This window comes from Syngnathus leptorhynchus, chromosome 6 (assembly GCF_054491065.1).
Source record: "Syngnathus leptorhynchus isolate UIUO chromosome 6, UIUO_Slep, whole genome shotgun sequence".
In the NCBI taxonomy this organism is placed as follows: Eukaryota; Metazoa; Chordata; class Actinopteri; order Syngnathiformes; family Syngnathidae; genus Syngnathus; species Syngnathus leptorhynchus.
The window spans coordinates 38,682-59,869 of NC_141200.1; the positions used below are offsets into that span (position 1 = coordinate 38,682).

General features: G+C 55.8%; 3 protein-coding genes across 9 annotated transcripts; 1 reads left to right on the forward strand and 2 right to left on the reverse strand.

Annotated features, from left to right (window-relative positions):
• The first annotated feature begins 701 nt into the window (after window positions 1–701).
• znf710a (zinc finger protein 710a) lies at window positions 702–4,932 on the forward strand. Its single transcript, XM_085914466.1, has 5 exons — window positions 702–815; window positions 1,932–3,332; window positions 3,661–3,852; window positions 3,910–4,090; window positions 4,219–4,932. The coding sequence occupies exons 1-5, from the start codon at window positions 771–773 to the stop codon at window positions 4,386–4,388; spliced, it is 1,989 nt and encodes a 662-aa protein (XP_085770592.1). The 5' UTR covers window positions 702–770; the 3' UTR covers window positions 4,389–4,932.
• Window positions 4,933–5,185: 253 nt separating this feature from the next.
• idh2 (isocitrate dehydrogenase (NADP(+)) 2) lies at window positions 5,186–12,045 on the reverse strand. The gene is made up of 11 exons (XM_085914467.1): window positions 11,844–12,045; window positions 8,508–8,599; window positions 8,228–8,393; window positions 7,821–7,981; window positions 7,592–7,735; window positions 7,391–7,527; window positions 7,038–7,189; window positions 6,839–6,951; window positions 6,413–6,510; window positions 6,252–6,344; window positions 5,186–5,511 (listed from the first exon to the last, which is right to left on the reverse strand). Exons 1-11 carry the CDS (start codon window positions 11,971–11,973, stop codon window positions 5,427–5,429), a joined length of 1,371 nt encoding a protein of 456 aa, XP_085770593.1. The 5' UTR covers window positions 11,974–12,045; the 3' UTR covers window positions 5,186–5,426.
• Window positions 12,046–13,751: 1,706 nt separating this feature from the next.
• Window positions 13,752–20,191, reverse strand: LOC147054933 (G protein-coupled receptor 22-like). 7 transcript variants are annotated; one of them, XM_085915381.1, is made up of 3 exons: window positions 16,313–16,544; window positions 16,088–16,238; window positions 13,752–15,943 (listed from the first exon to the last, which is right to left on the reverse strand). In XM_085915381.1, the coding sequence occupies exon 3, from the start codon at window positions 15,937–15,939 to the stop codon at window positions 14,641–14,643; it is 1,299 nt and encodes a 432-aa protein (XP_085771507.1). In that variant the 5' UTR covers window positions 15,940–15,943; window positions 16,088–16,238; window positions 16,313–16,544; the 3' UTR covers window positions 13,752–14,640. The 7 variants fall into 7 exon arrangements, 4 of the variants coding, with proteins under 4 accessions (XP_085771507.1, XP_085771506.1, XP_085771509.1 ...); XM_085915380.1 differs by having other exon boundaries at window positions 16,024–16,238; XR_015066539.1 differs by lacking the exons at window positions 13,752–15,943; window positions 16,088–16,238; window positions 16,313–16,544 and adding exons at window positions 16,755–16,942; window positions 17,651–17,996; window positions 19,785–20,191.
• Window positions 20,192–21,188: the final 997 nt, after the last annotated feature.

Consider the following 21,188-nt stretch of genomic DNA (forward strand, 5'->3'; position numbering starts at 1 on the left):
TCCAAACCTCCTCCATTTCTCAAACGCCAACACACCTGTAATTGGAAAGCAGCCTTAAATCATGACACGCAAACAGTGGACATTGTTTAATGACCTTATTACTGCTTGTCTTTAGAGTGCTGTTTTTCAAAATGAATATTTGTCATTTTTGATACTAGAACGGATTAATGGCATTGCGAAGGGAAAAGGTAATCTGAGATATTAAAGTCGTGTCTCAAGGTACCGCGCTGCATTAAGCGTGATCAAGTCAAGATAGAGCGTGTGTGCGTGCGTGCGTGCGTGCGTGCGTGCGTGCGGACGTGTGTGCCGCACACAAATGTGTGTTGATGGATTGTACGTGGTGAGAGGAAGATAAGACGTGTGTGTGTACGTGTGTGTGTGTATGTGCGTGTGTGTGTGCGTGTGTTTGTAAAGAGAACAGAGGAGAGAAAGAGAAGTGAGATGGGAAGGAGAGGGTGGGAGGAAGAGAAAGAAATGGGGTGATGTGTGAGTGTTTGGCGGGGCGGAGGGCTGATGGGGGCGCGGGGGGGGGGGGGGCGCAGGCAGGCAGGCAGGCAGGCACAGTCAGTTCTGATAACAGCAACAGTAGGAGGAGGAGGACGAGCCGTGGTACCGCCCCTCTTTCTCTCTTTCTCGCTCTCTCTCTCTCTCTCTCTCTCTCTCTCTCTCTCTCTCTCTCTCTCTCTCTCTCTCTCTCTCTCTTCGCTTTCTCTCCGCGGATATAAATCGGAGGCGGATTGTTTGACTCCCGCACTCCTTTCTCGTGAAGGATGAGATCGCTCAAACAGCTCAAGCATCACTCCGAGAACAATGTGGTGAGTCCACAAGACAACTTGGCATGATTTGGGAGGCGGGGGGCGACTTGTTTGCCGTCTTTTCAGACTGCCCAAACACTTGCGCGCGGCGCGGTGTTTGCAGCCCGGTCTGCGTGGCGCACCTTCGCCGCTTTGTCGCTAGGTGTCTGAATTTCCGCTGGCAACTTTGCGCAGCAAAGTGCGGGGCGGTCAGCCGGCCAGCCAGCCAGCCAGCCAGCCGGCCGGCCGGCCGGCCAGGGCCGGGCGGGCGGGCGGGCGCAATCAGCAAGACATATCATCGTCTCTCTTCCGCCTTGTCATTTGTCTTGTTGTCTTTCATTTTGTCAGCCTTTCATTGCACTCAGCTTTCTCTTGTTTCACTGTGTCCGCGCGGCTCGCACTCCCTCCCTTTCCTCCCTCCGTCCCTCCCTCAACCGTCGACCCCCTCCTCCTCCTTTCCCTTTGCTTTCTGTCTTGCCACCTCTCTTTCACGCTCACTCGATCTCTCCTTCCCCTTCCCTCTTCTGCCCTCTGTCTTTATCTTTCAGCCCCTCCATCTCATTTCTCTTTTCGTCTGACTACATCCCTCCCTCCACTCCTCCCCGCCCACAGCGCGCTTTCGCTCTGTCTCTCTCTCCTTCCTTCCTTCCCTCCCTCCCTCTTTTCTTTCTCACTCGCACAGAGGCTTTTCAAACACACACACAGTCACTCTTTCCTTTTCATTCACACCCAAGCACACAAGCAAGAGCCTGTCTGTCTGTCTGTCTGTCTGCCTGCCTGCCTGCCTGCCTGCCTGCCTGCCTGCCTGCCTGCCTGCCTGCCTGCCTGCCTGCCTGCCTGCCTGCCTGTCTGCCTGTCTGCCTGTCTGCCTGTCCTGTCTGCCTGTCCTGTCTGCCTGTGTCTGACGACTTTAAAAATAGTCACGACGTCACGCCCTTATCTGGGCATCCGGGTCTCCTCTGCTCACCCCACACAGTCATTGACTGTTTCCTCTTTATTTCTTTTCCTCTTCACCATTGTGTCCCCAAAACGCTGCACCGTATGTAATAACCGCGTTGGAGCAAAGTACGGACGGGCTTTTGTAACAACGGAGAGAGGCACACTCTTTTCCTGATTCAAAGTGTGCCTTTCTTCCAGGACCAGGAGATTGGACGCACGCCGCGGCCGTACTCAAAGCTAAGCCGAGGCCAAATGGACGCCGGCACGCAGACGGAACCCGTGGTGGTTCTATCGTTGGCTCAGGCCGCCGTTCTCGGACTCATCTCCCAAAATGAAATTTTCGGCGCCACCATCGCTCCAAACGGCTTTTACACGGGAGAGCCCAAAGAGGGCCCGCCTCTGGCCACGGAGTACCACGAGTGCGCCGACCAGCTGATCGGGGCCAACGGGGACTATCTACCCGAGCCCGCCGGGGATCCGGCCTCTCGGCTCAGCGCCGGCGAGAGGAGACGGCCCTGTCCTCCTCGCGGAGCCAAGAGACCCAGGGGCGACAGGGAGCCGGAGGCCAGTCCGCACGCTCGGGTGAAAGGCGAAGTCATCGAGTCCGAGACGTCTCCCGATTGCGTCGACTCGTGTGCCCGCGCCATGCGAGGGGATCCGAAAAGCTCTGTGAAAGAGCCAGCCTGCGGCAACGGTCCTTCGTGCGTCCGAGAAGCATCCCTGCCGCAAGAGCAGAGCGTGGACGGGGAGGAAGAGGACTCGCTGGTGGGGGAGGAACCGGAGGAGGAGGCCCTCAATCTAAAGACGGGCGGAAGGAGCGGCAAAGACCACCCGTATTTGGAAGCCAACCAGGCGGCGTTCCAGTCTGCCTACGAGGAAAGCGGCCAGGCGGCGGCGGCGCTGTGGTCGGACCCCGAGGGTCTAGCCAGGCGAATGCAAATGGACCGCCTGGACATCAACGTGCAGATCGACGAGTCTTACTGCGTGGACGTGGGCGAGGGCCTGAAACGCTGGAAATGCCGAATGTGCGACAAGTCGTACACGTCCAAATACAACCTGGTCACGCACATCCTGGGCCACAACGGGATCAAGCCCCACGAGTGCAGCCGCTGCGGCAAACTCTTCAAGCAGCCCAGCCACCTGCAAACCCACCTGCTGACCCACCAGGGCACCCGGCCCCACAAGTGCGCCGTCTGCGACAAGGCCTTCACCCAGACCAGCCACCTGAAGCGCCACATGCTGCAGCACACCGACGTCAAGCCCTACAGCTGCCGCTTCTGCGCCCGCGGCTTCGCCTACCCCAGCGAGCTGAGGACCCACGAGGGCAAGCACCAGAACGGCCAGTGCCACGCGTGTCGCCGCTGCGGCGTGGACTTCCCCACCTACGGGCATCTGAAGCGCCACCTGGGCAGCCACCAGGGCCCCGCCGCCAGTGCCGCCGCCTACCAGTGCGGCCAGTGCCACAAGTCCTTTGCCTACCGCAGCCAGCTGCAGAACCACTCCATGAAGCATCAGAACGTGCGGCCCTACGTTTGCCCCGAGTGCGGCGTGGAGTTTGTCCAGATCCACCACCTGCGGCAACACGCCCTCACGCACAAGGTACGCTGCACCAGTCTGCCTTTTACTGTTTGGAGAGTCAAAGAAACTAACTGACTGACTGTGATGGCATCTAAAACGCCACACTTTGCTAATCTTCAACACGACTCGTTTGGCTCCATCTGGTGTCTGTCGCTGTTGAAAAGCTCTTTGAATCTTTGGTTGAATCGGCATTTTTTTTTTTAAACAGATTGGCACAGCATTTCCACCACCGTTTGGGAGGGTTCGGAAAAAGCCACCTGAAAACAAAAGCGCGTAGAGTTTGCAAAACAAGCTTTTTCTCCGTCGGAACGCGACGGTCACGGAGATCCCTTCCGCCTTCTTCCCGCAGGGAACCAAAGAATTCAAGTGTGAAGTCTGCTCCCGAGAGTTCACCCTGTCCGCCAACCTGAAGAGACACATGTTGATCCATGCCAGCATCAGACCCTTCCAGTGCCACGTGTGCTTCAAGACCTTTGTCCAGAAGCAGACCCTCAAGACGCACATGATTGTCCACTTGCCCGTCAAGCCCTTCAAGTGCAAGGTAGGCGCTGGGAGCTCAAGGGAAGCAAAGGGCTACCTCTGTGCTCTGCTCTCGCAGGTGTGCGCCAAGTCCTTCAACCGAATGTACAACCTGCTGGGCCATATGCACCTCCACGCCGGCAGCAAGCCTTTCAAGTGCCCTTACTGCAGCAGCAAGTTCAACCTGAAGGGCAACCTCAGCCGACACATGAAGGTCAAGCACGGCATCGCCGACGGCGTCGCCGCCGCCGAGGGCCGAGGTACGCTGCTCGCCTGGGCAAAGCCGGCCGGGGCTGGGCCCGAGCCCAGGTGCGCCAGGTCGGGGTTGTTCTGCGTTTGGCTGCTATGGGCGCCCTCCAATGCCATTTCTCTCCGCCTCTTCCTTCAGGGCCGCCCCGAGACACGGAAGGCCGGGAGGACTGCGAGGAGGGCAGCTTTGATTTTGGCGAGCCTGAGAACCGGGCAGATGGCAACGACGCAGCGGACACTCCCAAACTCTCTCCAATGGACTACTACGGCACCTACGGCACGGGAGCGGAGCGCTGCGGCAACGCGTGAGGGAGGGAGGGATCAGAGCCACCTCGGCCGACACCGAGACGAGGGACGGACGCCATTTGTTATTATTTTGCTCGGCCGTGGGTACGCAATGTTGGGAAGCCGCACAGTTGAACACTGGTCAACTTTGGTTCCCACTGTGATCAATTCCAAAGTTGTCTGCGACCCTGGCTAGAGTGGCGAGCGAGCATTTTTTTCTACGCAAATGTACAGACCGGGCGCTAGGTCGCATCGACTACCGCTGTCCCGTCTTTGCAGTTGAGCGCTCAGCGTCAGCCATCCTTTAGTTTATGAATGGAACTATTTGGGTGTCAGAAAGACAGAGAGAGCGGCGCCGCGCTACCAAAGAATTTCCAGGTGCAAATTCAGACCTTGTCAAATTGCATTCAGGCAAAGTCGCGACTGCTGCATTTCCAAAAAGGAGCAAACCTAGCAGTCTTAGCACAACATTTTCTTGCTTTGTTTTTAATCTCAAACACGGTTTACAAGAGCGACAACGGCCATCGTAGAGTTGAAATAAAAAAATGCTTATGCGTCATTCCATCAACATCAGGAGGCATCAAGGAGCTTTTTGGACACTGGAGTTTACGGTCAAACTAAATTGAAAACTAAGACTCTATTCCATAACTTTGCCCCGATCGAGCCCGCCGAGCTTAACGCTAAAGAAATACGCACGACAAACATTCAACCCTTGCAAAAAGCTCCGGCAGCTCCCCGAATTTGTGGCCCCAGATGGCCGAGGCGCAAAACCGTTTCAGACTTTGCGTTCGTATTTTCAAAGAGATCACAAGACGCCGGGCGGCTGGGTCGAACAAAGGTTTTATTGGCCTTGCACGTTAGGAAAATCAAAGCTGGCGCGACAACAGACAGGTGTTACGGAGGCTCCGGTGGCCCTGGCACGTGCCGCCCCCCCCCCCTTCAAATACAGGTGGAAAAAACACAAACAAACGCTTGTCCTTCAGAATGGGTTGACCTTTAAGTTAAAAATGAGGTACAAAAACGGAAGCGCGACGAGGCCGTCTCCATCTTGCTTTGAGTCCTTCACTTGCCCAGGGCTTTGTCCAAGTTTGTCTTGATGGCGTCCAGGAAGTCGGTGGTGTTGACGTAGTGCTCATTCAGCTTGACGCTGCCGAGGGGGGGAGGGAGGGAGGGAGGGAGGGGCGGACACCGTCAATGCCTTTGACACTTTTCACACAAAGCATCGTGAGGATGTCGTTACTGCGTCATATCTGGAACGTTATCAGACGGAGCCTCGGCCACTCGCCGAGTACCGTCACGACCCACACCTCATGATTCAATTCAAACGCGAAATCGAATCGACGATCTTATCGACGAGTCCGTCGATTAGCTCCCTTCCGACAACGAGGATGCCCTCTTCACGTACTCGAGAGCGCTAATTTCTTACCTTTGGCGTTTACGTCGCCGTGTTAGCGTTACCGAGGCACTGGCCGGCCGCTGCCATTGTAATGCCAAAAATTGAATTGCAACAATTTGGAAAGGTGGATGGAGCGTTGGTCCCGGCCGGGCCTTGAAAAACAACGGCGTCCCATTTTTTGCCGTCGACAGATAAGAGTGGGTGGACTCGGTCCCCCGCCCCGGAGTAGCTGCAAACTCCGGTGGAGCGACCCGCAATCTCAAGTGGGTCCAAACGCAAAAGCTGACACTTGGCACGACGCAAGCATTCTCCGTTCTGTCGAGTTGTCATAGCGAACGCGAGTCAAAGCGCAAGTAGAAAAGTCTTTTGGAAACGTTTTCGCCTTCATCGGAGCGGGATCGTTTGCAGTGGCCGAGTACGTGCCGTCTGCTTGAATTGCCCTCTGTATTCTTTTTCAAAATGACTGCGCCGCCGCGCTCAGAGGAACTTACTTGGACAGGCCGTGGATGCAGCCGGCCAGATCCTTGGTCATGGTGCCGCTCTCCACTGTCTCCACGCACACGCGCTCCAGCGTCTGCGAGAACCTGAGCGTTCAAAGGCCGTTAGCGACGAGGTCCTTCGGATCGCCGAGGCGGGCCGGAGCTCGCCTTACTTGATGAGGTCGGGATTTCCGTCCAGCTTCCCGCGGTGCTCCAGGCCTCGGGTCCAGGCGAAGATGCTGGCGATGGGGTTGGTGCTCGTCGTCCTTCCCTAAAATGGAGGCGGCGGGAGCGGTGACTGCTTTGTTTTTTGGCTACTTGCCAATACGACAATGCGACCGCAAACTTCTCAACATCCATGCACCGTTATCAATCATGTAGTGAGTCTGTACAGTTTCCAAAACTACTTGCCCAGGTTACAAAGTACAATGCCACAATTGAAGGAAAAATGAGTAGATTTTTTTTTTTTTTTTTTTAAACTCTTCTTGATGATGGGCATTGGCGTTCATCTCAAGCCCAAACGCGTCGCATTGCGCAAACCGGTGAGCATCAAACGACCACAGGGCGGCGCTATCGCTCCGAGCCTACGCAAGTCTCACCTTCTGGTGCTCGCGGTAGTGCCTGGTCACGGTGCCGTGGGCGGCCTCGGCCTCGATGGTCTTACCGTCGGGACACACCAGCACGGACGTCATGAGGCCCAGAGACCCGAAACCTGCGAGGCAGACGGATGAGAGAAACCAGACATGGGCTCAAACAGACGGACGGACGGACGGACGGACAGCCGGCTGGGCGGCTCACCTTGGGCGATAATGTCCGACTGAACGTCGCCGTCGTAGTTCTTGCAGGCCCACACAAAGGCGCCGGAGGACTTGAGGACTTGGGCCACCATGTCATCGATGAGCCTGTGCTCGTACCAGATCTTCAGGTTGTCAAATTGGGCCTTGTAATGCCTTTGGGAGGAAGGAGGACGGCTTTCAGGTGGCCGCGGGTGGCGCGTGCAGCGTGCGGGTGGCGCGTGCAGCGTGCGGGTGGCGCGTGCAGCGTGCGGGTGGCGCGTGCAGCGTGCGGGTGGCGCGTGCAGCGTGCGGGTGGCGCGTGTGCAGCGTGCGGGTGGCGCGTGTGCAGCATGCGGGTGGCGCGCGGGCACTCACTTCTGGAAGATGTCCTCAAAGATGTCTTTGAATCTGCCGTCGTACGCTTTAAGAATGGTGTTCTTGGTGCTCATGTAGAGCGGCCACTTTTTGTTGATGGCGTACTGGAAGCAACTGTGAGCGAAGCCTGTTATGGACTGGTGGAAAGAGAGAGCGAGATAGAGAAGAGTCCAACAATGGCCGCTCGCGAGCTTCTCTCACCTCGTCAGTGTTGTACATGCCCATCCCGCAGCCGCCCGCCGGGAAGTCGTACACCTCCCATTCCTTGCCGGCGCTGCCGTCGGCGGGCGAGAAGATGATCTTGAATTTGCCGGGCTGGTCCACGACAAAGTCCGTCGCTCGGTACTGTTGGGAAGAAAAGCCCGGCGGCGTTTAGGCCCTGGCGGGATTCAGGGCCCCCCCCCACTCCTTGCCCAAGCGCCTTCTTCACCTGATCGCCGAAAGCGTGTCTGCCGATGGTGATGGGCTGCGTCCAGCCGGGAACCAGCCGGGGGATGTTCTTGCAGATGATGGGCTCGCGGAACACCGTGCCGCCCAGGATGTTCCTGATGGTACCGTTGGGGCTCTTCCACATCTTCTTCAGGCCAAACTCTGCCAAAACAACAGAAAGCGCGAGACACGTCAAACAGATTCCAAACACGAGTTTGATGCAGCAAAAGACTGCAAAGAGCTTGCGTATTTCCCCAGGCGCTTTGTTTGGTTTTTGGAGCGCAATGCATTTGATTGCTACAAGTGAGCCCATTGAGTTGAAGATAGGAGTTCAACTTTGGCGAGCCATTGCAACCGCGCCCCGAAAATAAACAAATGGTAGTTCCTCCTCCTCCTCCCGCGACAAACCTTCCACTCTGGCTTCGTCGGGCGTGATGGTGGCGCATTTAACCGCCACGCTGTACTTCTTGGTGGCCAGGGCAGAGTCGACGGTCACCTGGTCGTCCGTCTGGTCGCGGTAAGGTAGCCCGAGGTCAAAGTACTTGAGCTCCACGTCCACGTTGGACAGGATGAGCTGCGGACAGGGGAGGGGATGATGCCACAGCGGCACGCCAAAAACTCATCAAACTCTTCAAGAGCGCCGACTAACATATATCATATCACGCACTTTTGTTTGAGGCTCGCTCACCTTTTCCTTGATGAACTCCCAGATGATCCGGGTCATCTCGTCCCCGTCCATCTCCACCACGGGCTGGGCCACTTTGATGCGCTTGTCGCCATCTGTCGAGCGCAGACGCCGGCGCCGCAAAAGACGCTGTGATAGAACTCTGGGACGGTTTGGCTTTCAAAAGCGCCTTTGGCAATCCGACACAATCACGGACCGGTAGATTCTAGTAAGGCTCGACTTTGTGAAAGTGACTTTGGACTTAATCCTGCCAGGAGACTGGTTAACAAATGCGCGGAACAAGATAAACGTCTTATCGGTAATCCGGTCTGAGGAAAGTACCGGCGGGGACGAGACGGCCGTCGTCAGTTCGGGTTAGCCGCTAACTGTTAGCCCGCTCGCCGGTCATCGGTTGAGGCCGTCCCACCGGCCGCGGCAATCGGGCTACGGAGGCGTTTCGAGCCCAGCGGAAGACTGCAATTTGCTCCGACTAGCGGCGGCCGCGAACACGGACAGATCGCGTTGCCCGTCCGAGACGGCACGCGTGCTCCAGAAACGACCCCGAGGCTTTGGGTTCACGGCGTCGACTTCTTTCTAGCCGAGTGGAGGAAAAAACAAGACAGCGGCGCTTTGAGCCAGAGAGTTAGCTAGAGCATTTTTCCAAATGCAGCCAGTCTCATGACATTTCTGGGAAATCTTTCTTGCACTTGTCCATATAGTTATAAAAGGGTTCCAAAAGTAAGCAGAATCAAACCTAACAAAGCTGCACTGAGCACCCACCCTCCTCTCTACCCCCATGCTGGACATTTGAGCCACTCGCAGCCACAGGAGCACCTGTCCAAACAGCCGCCACCGTGGCCAACGTGTGCACCCAAAATAAACCGGCCATCGCGCAAGCGAGAGCCCTACGGCGGCTGGCGGGACCGTCTACACGCTCGCTCGCACAATTGCGCGAGAGCCGTACGGCGGCTGGCGGGACAGACCACACGCTCGCACAATTGCGCGAGAGCCGTACGGCGGCTGGCGGGACAGACCACACGCTCGCACAATTGCGCGAGAGCCGTACGGCGGCTGACGGGAACAGACCACCATTGGCCTGGCCTGGCCTGGCCTGGCCTTCCATCCGGGGCACATTGGTATGGTTGTCTCCCGTTGCTTTAGTGCCGTTACGTCTACAGTTGACACGTTGGCTTCCCGGTTCTGGAACGGTCCGTGGTGACGGGGCTGGCAAAAGGCGGCGAACCAATGGAAAGCATCCAAATAAACAATATGGTCCAAACGCGTGAAGGCGGACAATTTCATTTGACATTTCAAATATTCTTTTGAACAATCCCATATGTTCTTTTTGAAGACTTAAAAAGGGCTGTCGAGTTCATGACGCAGACATCGACTGTACTCGTGCGTCGGCAGCACGCTCTTCAAAAATGCTTCCTCCACATGGGTTCAATTGTTGAGAGCCAACCTTGCATTTGGTCAATTCCTGCATCGTGGAGAAAAGCAGATTGAATCTGGCCTGGCCTGGTCAGGCCAGGCCTGGATTGACAAGCTCAGTGTGAAATCTGCTCGCCCGCCCGCCCGCCCGGGATGCAGAGCGAGGGGGGAGGGGCGAAACTGGAGCAGAGTATGTTATGTAACCAGACGGAACGACACGGCCCGGCGGCTCTGAAGGGCGAGTGTGGCAAAGTCGGGCCCGCTAGCCACCGTGTGTATTAGCGGTACGACATTCATCAAAACGTCCAGCACCTTTCCTAATGGCACCTTTTCAAAACAAACAGAAGAAAAAAAAAAAAAAAAACATACGCGACCTTCCGCCGACGCGCCTGTGCTCGAGCTACGGCCAAAGTCTGAAAGATTCCCGACGACCTCGTTCGGTTACCTCAATTGCCCTTCTGTGGTCACTTTCATCTGACGCACACACACGAGCTGCAGCCGTCGCAGCTGGTATCCAATGCCTGACACTCAACCTCAACTACTGTGGTGAGTTTGGAAAGGCAGCATCTCCCTCTCCCCCATTTTCCGGGGACCATCCCAGCGAACAGGGCGCCAGTCCATGGCGGGGCACACCGAGACACACAAGCGTCCCTTTTCACAGCTACACGCTCAACCGGCCCGCCGTTCGCTCATGGAGGAAACCCCCCGCAGGCAGGCAGGCAGGCAGCCACGCAGCCACGCAGGCAGGCAGCCACGCAGGCAGCCACGCAGGCAGCCACGCAGGCAGGCAGGCAGGCACAGGGAGAACCCGCAAACTCCACACCGCACCTCCGAACGGCGAGGTCACGTGCTAAGCAAGTCGGCATGTTTCTTTCTCTTTTTACAAGCTTTTGAAAGAGACGCAACCCCTGCCCCAAATACTCCGCTCGCACGGAATACGACACGAGCGCAAACGGCCGGGAGGGAGTCCTCCAAGTGACCCGTCAGACCCGATAACAGAGTGCCAAATCTGTGGGCTGGCGCTGTTTGAAGTAGCTTGCAGACCATTTGGGGTAACCTGCAAAAGTCATGTGACGCAAATGCTCTTCTAAATAGAACAGAAAGCCTTCAAGCCAAGTTTGTTTTCAGCACAATTGAAAATAGGCATGGCACAAGCATGCAGGCGATTTGCATTGAAACTAAAACTCCATAGGGTTCAAATGAAGAGCACAGCAAGGTGACACAACTGCAGAGGCAAGGAGAGAGAGACCGAGCGAGGGAGGGAGGGAGCGAGCGAGAGAGCGAGAGTGTCTCGGAAAAACAGTATGGAGGACATCGGCAGCCATTTCTGACCAAGGAGGAGCCTCGTCGTCGGCGGCGGCGGCGCCTGACCTTGGGGAAACTTTGCCCCCAAACGTCTCACAAGGATGCCACCCAATTTCATGCTACTTCATTATCATTTCAATAACCAGTTGGACTTGTCGGTCCCGGAATACAAATATTATATTAACAGAGAGTTAGGAACGGTTGCATTCAGAAGAGCGGTGCCGTGCCAGGATGCTACCGAATATTCATTCGCCCGCCTTGTGCGAGGGAAACGCCGGTGAGCAATCTTTTGCCCTTTTACGGCTACTTTCGCATGGAGCCCACCCGCACAAACTTTGAATGGGCAAGACAAAAGACAGGCAGACAGACAGGCAGACAGACTCCTCTCGGCCCTCGACGCGCCAACAACTCAGAGATAGTCCAAACTACGGTTCGAGAGGGAAATACCGATGACGTTTCAATACGATTCTGTCGCTCGATGTTCACAACAAACGCAAAAAAAAAACAAAAAAACGCGTATCGGGGTAAAGATCCGAGACCGGCTAGCACAACGTCGAAACCCATTCAGTCGCATCGCATGACCAATTCGGCCCGATTCATGATCGATTCGCTCGGCTTACTCACAGTTCCTTTGCTGCCAAGTCTGGCACTGAGCAGCCGGGGCGAGCACGGCGGGATTTCTGGAAAAGGCTGCTGCGGCGGCGGCGGCGGCAGACCTCGACAGAGAGCTGAGGACTTTCAGATAGCCAGCCATGTCTGCCCGGCCCGAATCACTCCGAGTGAAGAGGAAGGAGGGCTCGCACAATCGCACTGAGACGTTATAGCAGCTGGCGCCAGGCGGAGGCGGAGGATGAGGCAGGGGGGGCAGGCGGGGACAGGCGGGCGGGCTGCTAAGCACCGCCCTTCTCCCCTCCTCTACACAAGCGCGACTGCGCACGTCACCAGCTGCGACGTGCGGACCGAGCCGCCATCTTGAACCGGGAGTCCTGCAACAGTCCCCTGACTTCTTTCTTTTTTTTCGTTTGCATGACCTTTGGCATGAGCAGACTTTAAAAACATGTGTGAGTGTCTGCTGTTTGAAACAAACAATTCCGTGTCCAAATTTGACAGGTCCCGATGGACTTATTGACTTACAAACAGCCTCGGACTCCCGGTTCAAGATACTGGCTCGGTCCTCCACGAGTGGAGGCTTCCTCTGGTGGTGATGCCTCACATCTTGATGATCATGCCGGAAGCTCAATGCTGGTACCGGAAATCAACGTTTACCTTTAGTGATATAACGTCGTCTATTATGCTTACGATTCTTAATGACTTTTTTCAGTGGTGTCGATTAGAACATTGAGTTCAGGTAACCTTCGTTCACCTTATCAGAGGGGTGGGAACGAAGAAATGGACGAGCTCGCTCATTCTTTTTCAAGCGAACGCTATCATCTAAGCGCGGCCGCACCGACAGCTAGCGCACGCTAAACTGTTTGCAGCACAAAAATGTCACCAGATGGCGCCAAGCAATCCTGCCGAAGCTACCGCTTTCAACACAGGACGAGATGTTGCCCTTTAGTCATTCAATTATTGTGATGAAATTGTTTCACCTGCTGTTTTTCTTTTACCAATAACACGGCCAATCTGTTTCATCGTGTGTTTTAACTGCCACTGTGTTGCTCTAAAAAGAATTGAACTGGCAAATAATGGACAAGTCCTTCTCAAGTAGTGGCTCAGGATTCCTTGTGGGGGACGTGTGTGACCCCCAAGAACATGTTTGTTTTTTGTCATCGCAGAGCAAGCTGTAAATGCACAATCACACCCACTCCAGCAGGTGGCGGTGGTGCTCCTATTTCATGCGTTTTGTAGATAGGCAAATTGATGCACTTGAAATATTTTCTGTCACTGACTAAAAAGCAATGTGAACAAAGTGACCCTGTTTGTCTTTCACGGCCACCTCTGCTTCCAAGGTTCAACCGCCGTTGGTCCCTCATGGGCCAGCGTTCCCAGAGGCTCACGGGGACTGAATCTGGGTTACTGCTTGGACTGCAAACCTCGCTTGAATGTGGTTCTGAATGTCATTTGTGCGTCATAAAACTGGCATTGATTTCCAGCGAGCTGCACGCGCGCTAATGAATAATTGTGAATAATTAAGACAACTGCCTGGCAAACCGCCAGCTACGGTGTTACAGAGCAAGTGCATGGTGTGAGACCTCCAGAAATAGCCAGGGGTGCGGACTGCAGGCCAAATTATTCAAGCTGACTTTTTGTGCTAGGTTGGGGGAATACCCAGAGCCACTTTCAAGTCTTTCTATGGTAAATCAGGCACTGGTTGCGGCTTCATGGAAGATCAATCAAATCAAATACGCTTATTGTCCCCCCACACACACACACACACTGGGCTCTACTCTCCCAAACGGAATGGTTGTCATGACAACACAAGACAGACTCGCCGTTGGTTCAGTGGGACACCGGGCAGGGCATGCAGGTTCTCCATTCTATATTGATGCAAGTGGATCTATTTGAACCCACCTGGGAATTGTCTTCCAATTGTAAAGAAGGCTAAACGCTTTAAATGACGCTTTTATTTTTCTTGAGGTTTTTAGCGTCTGCCTCAAATGTCTTTGGATCACGTCAGTCCACAGCGCACGTGCGTCGGCCCGAGGCTAATAAGAGCTTCAGAGGTGAAACGATCCTTCGGGCCAGTTATGGAATAAGAATGGAATAGTCAAGTCCATGGCAGTGTTTTGCCTTCTAATCATCCTGTCTCTGGAGCAAAGTTGACCTTACTCGAGTGATGAAAGTGAGGTTCGCTGCAAAGCAGTCACCGTTATCGACCGCGTTGCTGTATGTCGAGTGGCGTGCGGGTGCCGAGGTAGGTAGGGCCTCGCTGTGAACCAGCTGACCAAAAAGGAATGCAGCGCGCACACGCACGGCGGCGCACACGCACGGCGCCGCATCTGCCAGCGCTTGATGCTGAGCGTGAGCGCCGCTCACTGACAGCCATCTGGCAAGATAGAATGAGCTCATCCGCCACATTCGGCCATCGGCGTGCACGTACGCAAGATGGCGTGGTCTCTGGCCCTGGGATCCGAGCCGGGCTACGCTCGACCCGGCAGTTCCGTTGGTTATTAGCCAACAGTCAGACCTGAAGCTTTTTCATCTTTGTCCAGGCCTGGCAGCAAACGTGCTCCCGCTTTAAGTGAGTAGAGAGCCCATTTATTAGTGGAACAAATGTAGTACATGGAGGGAAACGCGTCCTACTTCCTTGGCTAGCTTCTACACGTATCACGTATGCGCTGGAAGTTCCAAAAAGCCATGCAATACCAACGGTGGCAACAGCAGACAGCGGAAAGCCGCGGCTGTCGGCGCCCCTCGACGATGGATCCTACCGCGCGATATTTACAAAGGGCGCCGGGGCTCGGGATGAACAGGGCGGGCGTCATTTGGACTCCACGTCCTCCGGAGGCAGACGTTTCTGCCGGGCGTCCTTGTCCTGGAAGGTCACTTTTTTGTTCCGCTTGGGATCGATCCAGGAATTGTGGATGACGGCGTTGTTGGGGGTGGGGTCGGCCTCGATGATGGACACCACCCTCTTCTTCATTTTGCTCTTCAGGACCTTCTGGAACTTCTGCCTGGTGAAGGCGTAGAGCAGCGGGTGAAAGACGGTGGTCCCGTACGCCATGACCAAAAAGCCCAGTCGCAACTTGACCGTCAGCTCGCTGGGGCCCAGGCTGAGGATGAGCGTGTTGAGCACCGTGATGGGCGTCCAGCACAGCAGGAAGGTGGACACAATCAGTAGGGACATCCTGAAGACCCGCTTCTGCCGCTCCCGTCTCTCGCGGTGGCGCTTGACCGCCCTGCGCAAGGCGATGATGACCGAGACGGACGTGCGCATGCCCAGCGCGCCGCCGCCGCCGCCGCTGCTGCTCTGGGAGGCATCGATGGCGCCGGCCTCCCGCTGCGGCGTCACGGAGAGACGCTCCATTGGCCGCCGCGCCTTCTTCTTCTGCGAGACGTGGAAGCGCGTGCCGATGCGAATGTTGAGCGCCTGCAGGATTTTCCAGTAGGTGATGAGCATGACCACGGCAGTGAAGAAGAAAATGGGAATCTGAGCTAACAGGTGGTAGTAGAGGCCCAGTTGGGTCTCGCTCCGCTCGGGAGACGCCTCCCGGCGGAGTCGAAGGAAGGCCGCCTCCGCAAAGGGAACCAGGAAGCTGACAAAGGACAGCAGCCAAACGGCGGCCATGAGCGCCAGAGCCCGGCGCACGGTCAGCACGCGGTTGGCCGGCTTGACCGAGATGTCGTAGCGGTCCAGCGTGATGGCCAGCACGTTGGCAGCCGTGGCCACGCTGGCGAAGGACACGCAGGCCTCGTGGAAGCGGCACAGCAGGCCGGCGTCGCCCTCCACAGAGAGCAGGACCGCCGCCGCCGTGAGGGGGATGCAGCAGAGGCACACCAGCGCGTCCACCACGTGGAGGTTGACGGTCACCATGTTGCTGACCGAGCTGATCAGGTTGGACTTGGCGCAGTAGAGGGCCAGCACCGTCAGGTTGGAGCTCAGGCCCAGCAGCATCTCCAGCGCCAGGAAAGAGGCGACGGACGCCCGGAAGCCCCCGGGGAAGCCGTCGGGCCCGGGGGGCGCCGGGCTGGCGCTGCGGCCCAGGGGCTCGCCGTCGTCCGTGACGGTCACGTTGCTGCTCATGGTGCTTACTTCCTTGGGCCAGGGGATGATATGCATTCTCCTGTCAGGGCGACAAAGCACAGACGGATGGTGTATTGGCGTACGGATGCGTCGCTGATGGTTCAAAGTGGCAAAAGTAACTCGGCGTGTTAGCACGAAGCCCCCCTCAACACGTCCTTGAGCTTGAGGAAATGATATGACCGACCGCGTGTCCGGCTCAGGGGTGAGTGCCGCACATGCGAGAAGGGTACGAGTAGAAAAAAGCTTGGCGCATGCCCCGGATCTCCCGGATCGCTCATGCCGTCAAGTCGTGGGAACACAACGCCCGTCATGCAACGCTCGAGGCCACCGCTCTGCTGGAGATGGGTGGAATCAAAGTCAAGATGAGACGAAGGGTATTTTGACACGGAAAAAATGGCAAAACATTTACCCTTGTGCCTCCAGCACTGTCTGAACAGCGGGCTGGTGAAATCAGGAGCGGGAGCTGTCGGCTTCAGCATCACGTCCAAACATTTTTCCTTTTCTTTCCGGAGCTTTCGCTGGAGCTCAAGTCCTTTCTGAGCGGCCGATAGTGTGCGCTCAGAAGCGCCTCACCTTTTTGCTTCGCTTGTCAGCCGGACGGCCCATGTTGGGAGCTCGCATTCAGAGATTGGGTCCGTCCGTCCGTCCGTCAGTCAGTCAGTCAGCCTCCAGTATCGGTGATCAGGAGCACTAAGGGAGCGAGCGGGCGGGCGGGCAGGCAGTCTCTCCAATCCGCACGCTGGACTCCAGTGGTGCCGGACTGGCGCAGGCAGCGCGGCGGCGCGGTGCGGCGCAGGTCTGCCGCCGGCCCCTCAGCATGCTCGCGCCCTCCCTCCCTCCCTCCCCTCGATGACGGCAGATTGCGCGAGCGAGTTGAGCAGATTAGCAGAGGCTCCGCTCGGCGCGGCGTGACATCGGCGATAGCAAAATTTAGGATCTGCGGCGGCTGGGGGCGGAGGGATCGGTCGGAGGAAAGTTCAAAGCCAAGGGCATTTTCCTCTCCGTCCTTCAATCCTGCGTCTTGAGTCGGCCGGGCGACCTGAAGGGGAGAGAAAGGCAGCGATCAACCAGGAGCTCGGAGGCGGAGGTGCGAGCGGGGGATGTGATGTGTTGCTGGAAAGAAATCCACAAGAATTGAGGCGAGTGCTCTGACGACGTCTTCTTCATTGAGCAACTCGATTCCTTTTCTCGACACATATACAAGCCTTGCTCTTGAGATCACATTGACGCACTCGAGAAGTTACGCGAGGTGAAATACGCAAAGGCGGTGCGGTGCGCTGCTCTGCTCTGCGCGCCGGCCCACTTTTGACGTCGTTCCGAGACGCGAATGACTCGTGGGTTCCCGGTCCAAAGAAACGCAGACGAGCTCACCGTGGTGAGTAAACGCGATGGAGGTCGGCCGTAGTAAATCAGCAGCTCAGAAGACGCTCCGTGGTGCCTTTCTCCTTTGCTCGCCCGAATGTGCCAATACGCCTCATCCTCTCTGGATCGGCATGGCGCTCCCGCTATCTCCACCGCTCTGTCTGTCTCTCTCTCTCCCTCCCTCCCCCTCGCGCTCCTGCTCTGTCTCTCTCTTTTACTGCGGAGGTTTGCAGTGCACCCCCCCTTCCCGATTGGTCCGGCGTAATGGCTTTAACCCCTTGCGCTTCCCCCAGGGGAGCTATTTCCCTTTTGTGTGGCGGGACGTGAGCAAAAACGGGCATCCGACCCGCTGACGGCGTGCACGGAACCGAGTCCAAATACTCACGCGTGGATGACAATGGGTGTACGGGCCTTCCTCTTCTTCACAATAGCCTGCAAAAGAGAGGCTGGCTGGCTGGCTGGCTGGCTGGCTGGCTTTCTGGCCATCCGAAAAACGCTTTGGCTTTTTGAAATTTTCATTCTCAACAATCTAAATTCATCTGGATCATCACCCAGGGTTCAATTCCCGACCCCTTTTCTCTTTGTACTCCGCGCGCTCCGCTTTGATGGGAAAATCGGCCAACGCCGTCCGTCTCCGTTTTCATCCCCTCTCCCTTGGAATCTGCCGTCTGTTAGGCTTCCTGGATCGGTTGGCCTCGACAGGCCTAAAAACAGACCGGCCCGGGTACGTTCTTTGAACACAAGAGGCACAAAAGAGGCGTTAGTTATATGACACAAAGAGGCCGGGATTGGCACAAAATAATCCAATGTTATGAAACTAAATTTAGAGTTGGGGAAAGGCAGCGCGTTGCTTCAGCACACCGCTGCTGCACAGTGACACACACACACACACACACGTTCTCAGAAGCGGTCGACTTCCTGTCACGGCCGCCACATCTGCCTGTGTGAGTGGTGTCAGGCGAGGCGTGGGAACGTGACACTTGCGTCGCATCGCGCACAGATAGCGAGGCGAGGCGAGGACGCTCGCACGTGCGTTACGCTCGGACATCGTCAGATGTCTGCTTTCCCTCCCCTTGGAAATTGCGCTTCCTGGAAAATGTGCAGCTGCTTTTCTTAGACAGACGCTTTCATCATTGCAAACATGGCAAATGAGGGAAGGCAGCCAATTATGAAAGAGCTGTTTTGCTTCAACCACCATCAAGGTTGTTTCTCTCTCTCTCTCTCTCTCTCAATGTTCTGGGCCCGGAGCGACACGTTGGAGTCCCCTGCTGAAAAAGGGCCGAGAGGACCCGTGATCGGTGGCACGGCAACGTTGACAACACGTGGACAACACGCATCTCGCTAAGTTAGCGCCTAAGCTACTGTTCCAAGCTGGCGGTGTGCCCGTCCCAAAAGAGAGCCAGCCGCTCATTGAGACGGTGCCTTTTCATCCGGGACCTGGAAATAAAATAAGGTCCTTGTTTTTTAGCCGGCTGGTGACGACGGCTTTGTTTTGTTTTTTTACCTTGCTCTAGCGGTGGATGTTCGCAGGTTGAGTCGAGGAGTGCAATTCGTGCTAATCAGCCATGGCGTCACGCTTGTTACACGCAGACGTCCGCCCACCCAATGCGTGCAGACCACAGATGTGGAAGTGAAATCGTGCCAAGATGGGTGCGTGCGTGGGACGAGGAGGCCCGACTCGGGCGGACGGGCTGCTGAGCGCCGCCTCGCGCCATTTAACAAACTGATTACATTTTGGTTCCACGCCACAGAGCCGCTGTGATTTCTCGGCCTCGGCCGGACGATGATTGAATTTTCTTGGGTGGCAAAATGACAGCGAGCCAAACGGGTCGCACGCATAGTCTTCAAGCTCTCTTTCAACGCCTCCTTGCAAAAAAAACAACAACAAAACAATCAAGAGGAAAAAACGCGAGCGGGCCCGATAGTAGTACGCGGGAATAATTGAAGTCTCGGCGGGCGCCAGAGATGAACGGCTCGGACCGCGGCGGCTGAGAGAGGCAGAGGAAAAGCCCCTGATCGGGCCATCTGTCGACACGACGGCGAGACGTCGTGTTGGAGAGGCTGCAAAAGTCACTCCTGCACTTGCTTCAAGTTTGTCCACAAGACGACGGCACGCGACCACGGCACGCAGGCGTCAACACGCAGACGACTCGCAGATGACGGCGCTTTCGCCACCTCAGGTTGTTTATATGCAGGCAAATTTGACCGTGGTACCACGTGGAGCCGCTTCCTAGTCACCTCCCTCCCTGTTCCTCGCAGCACAGCACGTAGGCAGACAAATTCCCCACGCAGCACTTGATTTGGCTGGCAATCTGTAGCAGGTGGTCCGTTTCTTTCTTTCCAAACGCCGAGCCGAGGCCTCTTCTTATATGATAGCGGCCGGTGCCGTGGAACTGCGCCCGATGCGGGGGAGGCGATTGTGCTTGCCGGAAAGAGAGTATTGCAAGTGGCTCTGACTAAATTGCAAAAGTCAAACTCTCGTTTCATTTGAGTCACACACAGACATGAAAATAATTCACCTTTCCGTGAGATGGGATCGAAATACGTTGAGGGTTGGACTCCTCCGACGTGGTGGCAACAAACAAATAAGTCCTCATTTGTCCCTCACTTGCATCTGGCGCAAAGCCAAAAAGATGGACGGCTTCTTCTCTCTTCTCCCCTCCCCCAGAACAAAGGCGGGGAACACGCCTGCCCTGCCGTAACCTGACCACGGCGGTGTCGTTTGCCGCTTCCCGAAAATGAGGAGCGGGGACTGAGCTACTGATCGCAATTCAATACGTTGGCCGGTGATCAATTCCTGGCTAGCTGCCACCGTCTGCACATGACTTTTTGTTTTTTTCAAGGCTGATTTTGCAAGAATTGATTCAGTTGTGCTGAAATTTGAAATTGCCTGGCTGTCGCGGCAACCGGGCGTCCTCTCACTTCGGGCGCCCGCCCGGCTGCTAATGAGCGGCAGCAGCCCCCCCCCCCCCACACACACACACACACACACACACACACACACACACTCCCCTTTCGGCGCGCGTCGCGTCGCTCTTCTCACCTCTATTTTTGCACTGCATGTGCGAGTGTTTTTGTCATTCGGCTGCCTTTGGGTTTGTGTCATCTTGTGATATTCTGAGGCCAGACGCACTCTACAAGCTCCACTTTTGGAAAGAAAAATCCACTTGTTTGACGACTCCATTTTCGTGATTACCGGGTGTGTGTGTTCATACAGTTATGTGTGTTGTATTCGTGTTCTGATTGGGCAGTTATGGTTGCATCAAATAATAAAATAATTGTACACATATGAGCATCATATTGTACAGAGATTGTCCACTCTAATAGAACATGTACACATTGCTGTTGCTCCCTCTTCAACTCGTTTTGCCAAATGCAGATTTGATTTCACATTTGTCGGCAAAAGATGGAACATGTCTAGACTTACTCGTATGGACACTCAAAGGACTGGAAGAGGAAAAGTGACGAGGATACAAAAAAAAAAAAAAGAGAAAAGCTGCAACAGGTTAGCAGGGAAAGTGGCTAGTGGTAGAGTGTCCGCCGCGAGACTGGAAGGTTGTGGGTTCAAACCCCGGCCAGCCGGGTCATACCAAAGACTATAAAGATGGGACCCATTGCCTCCCTGCTTGGCACTCAGCATTAAAGGTTGAAATCGGGGGGTTTGATCACCAAATGATTCCCGAGCGCGGCACCACTGCTGCTCACTGCCCCCCCTTCCCCAGGGGATGGATCAAAATCCCATGGGCATGGGTTAAATGCAGAGGACAAATGTGTGCGTGTGTGTGTGTGTGTGTGTGTGTGTGTGTGTGTGTGTGTGTGTGTGACGATGATCATTGGGACTTGAACTTCCTGTTAAAAATTGCTCTGGCTGTGTTTGTAGGCTCATATGAGCTCACGCCCTCTAGCGGTCGGGTGGACCGACA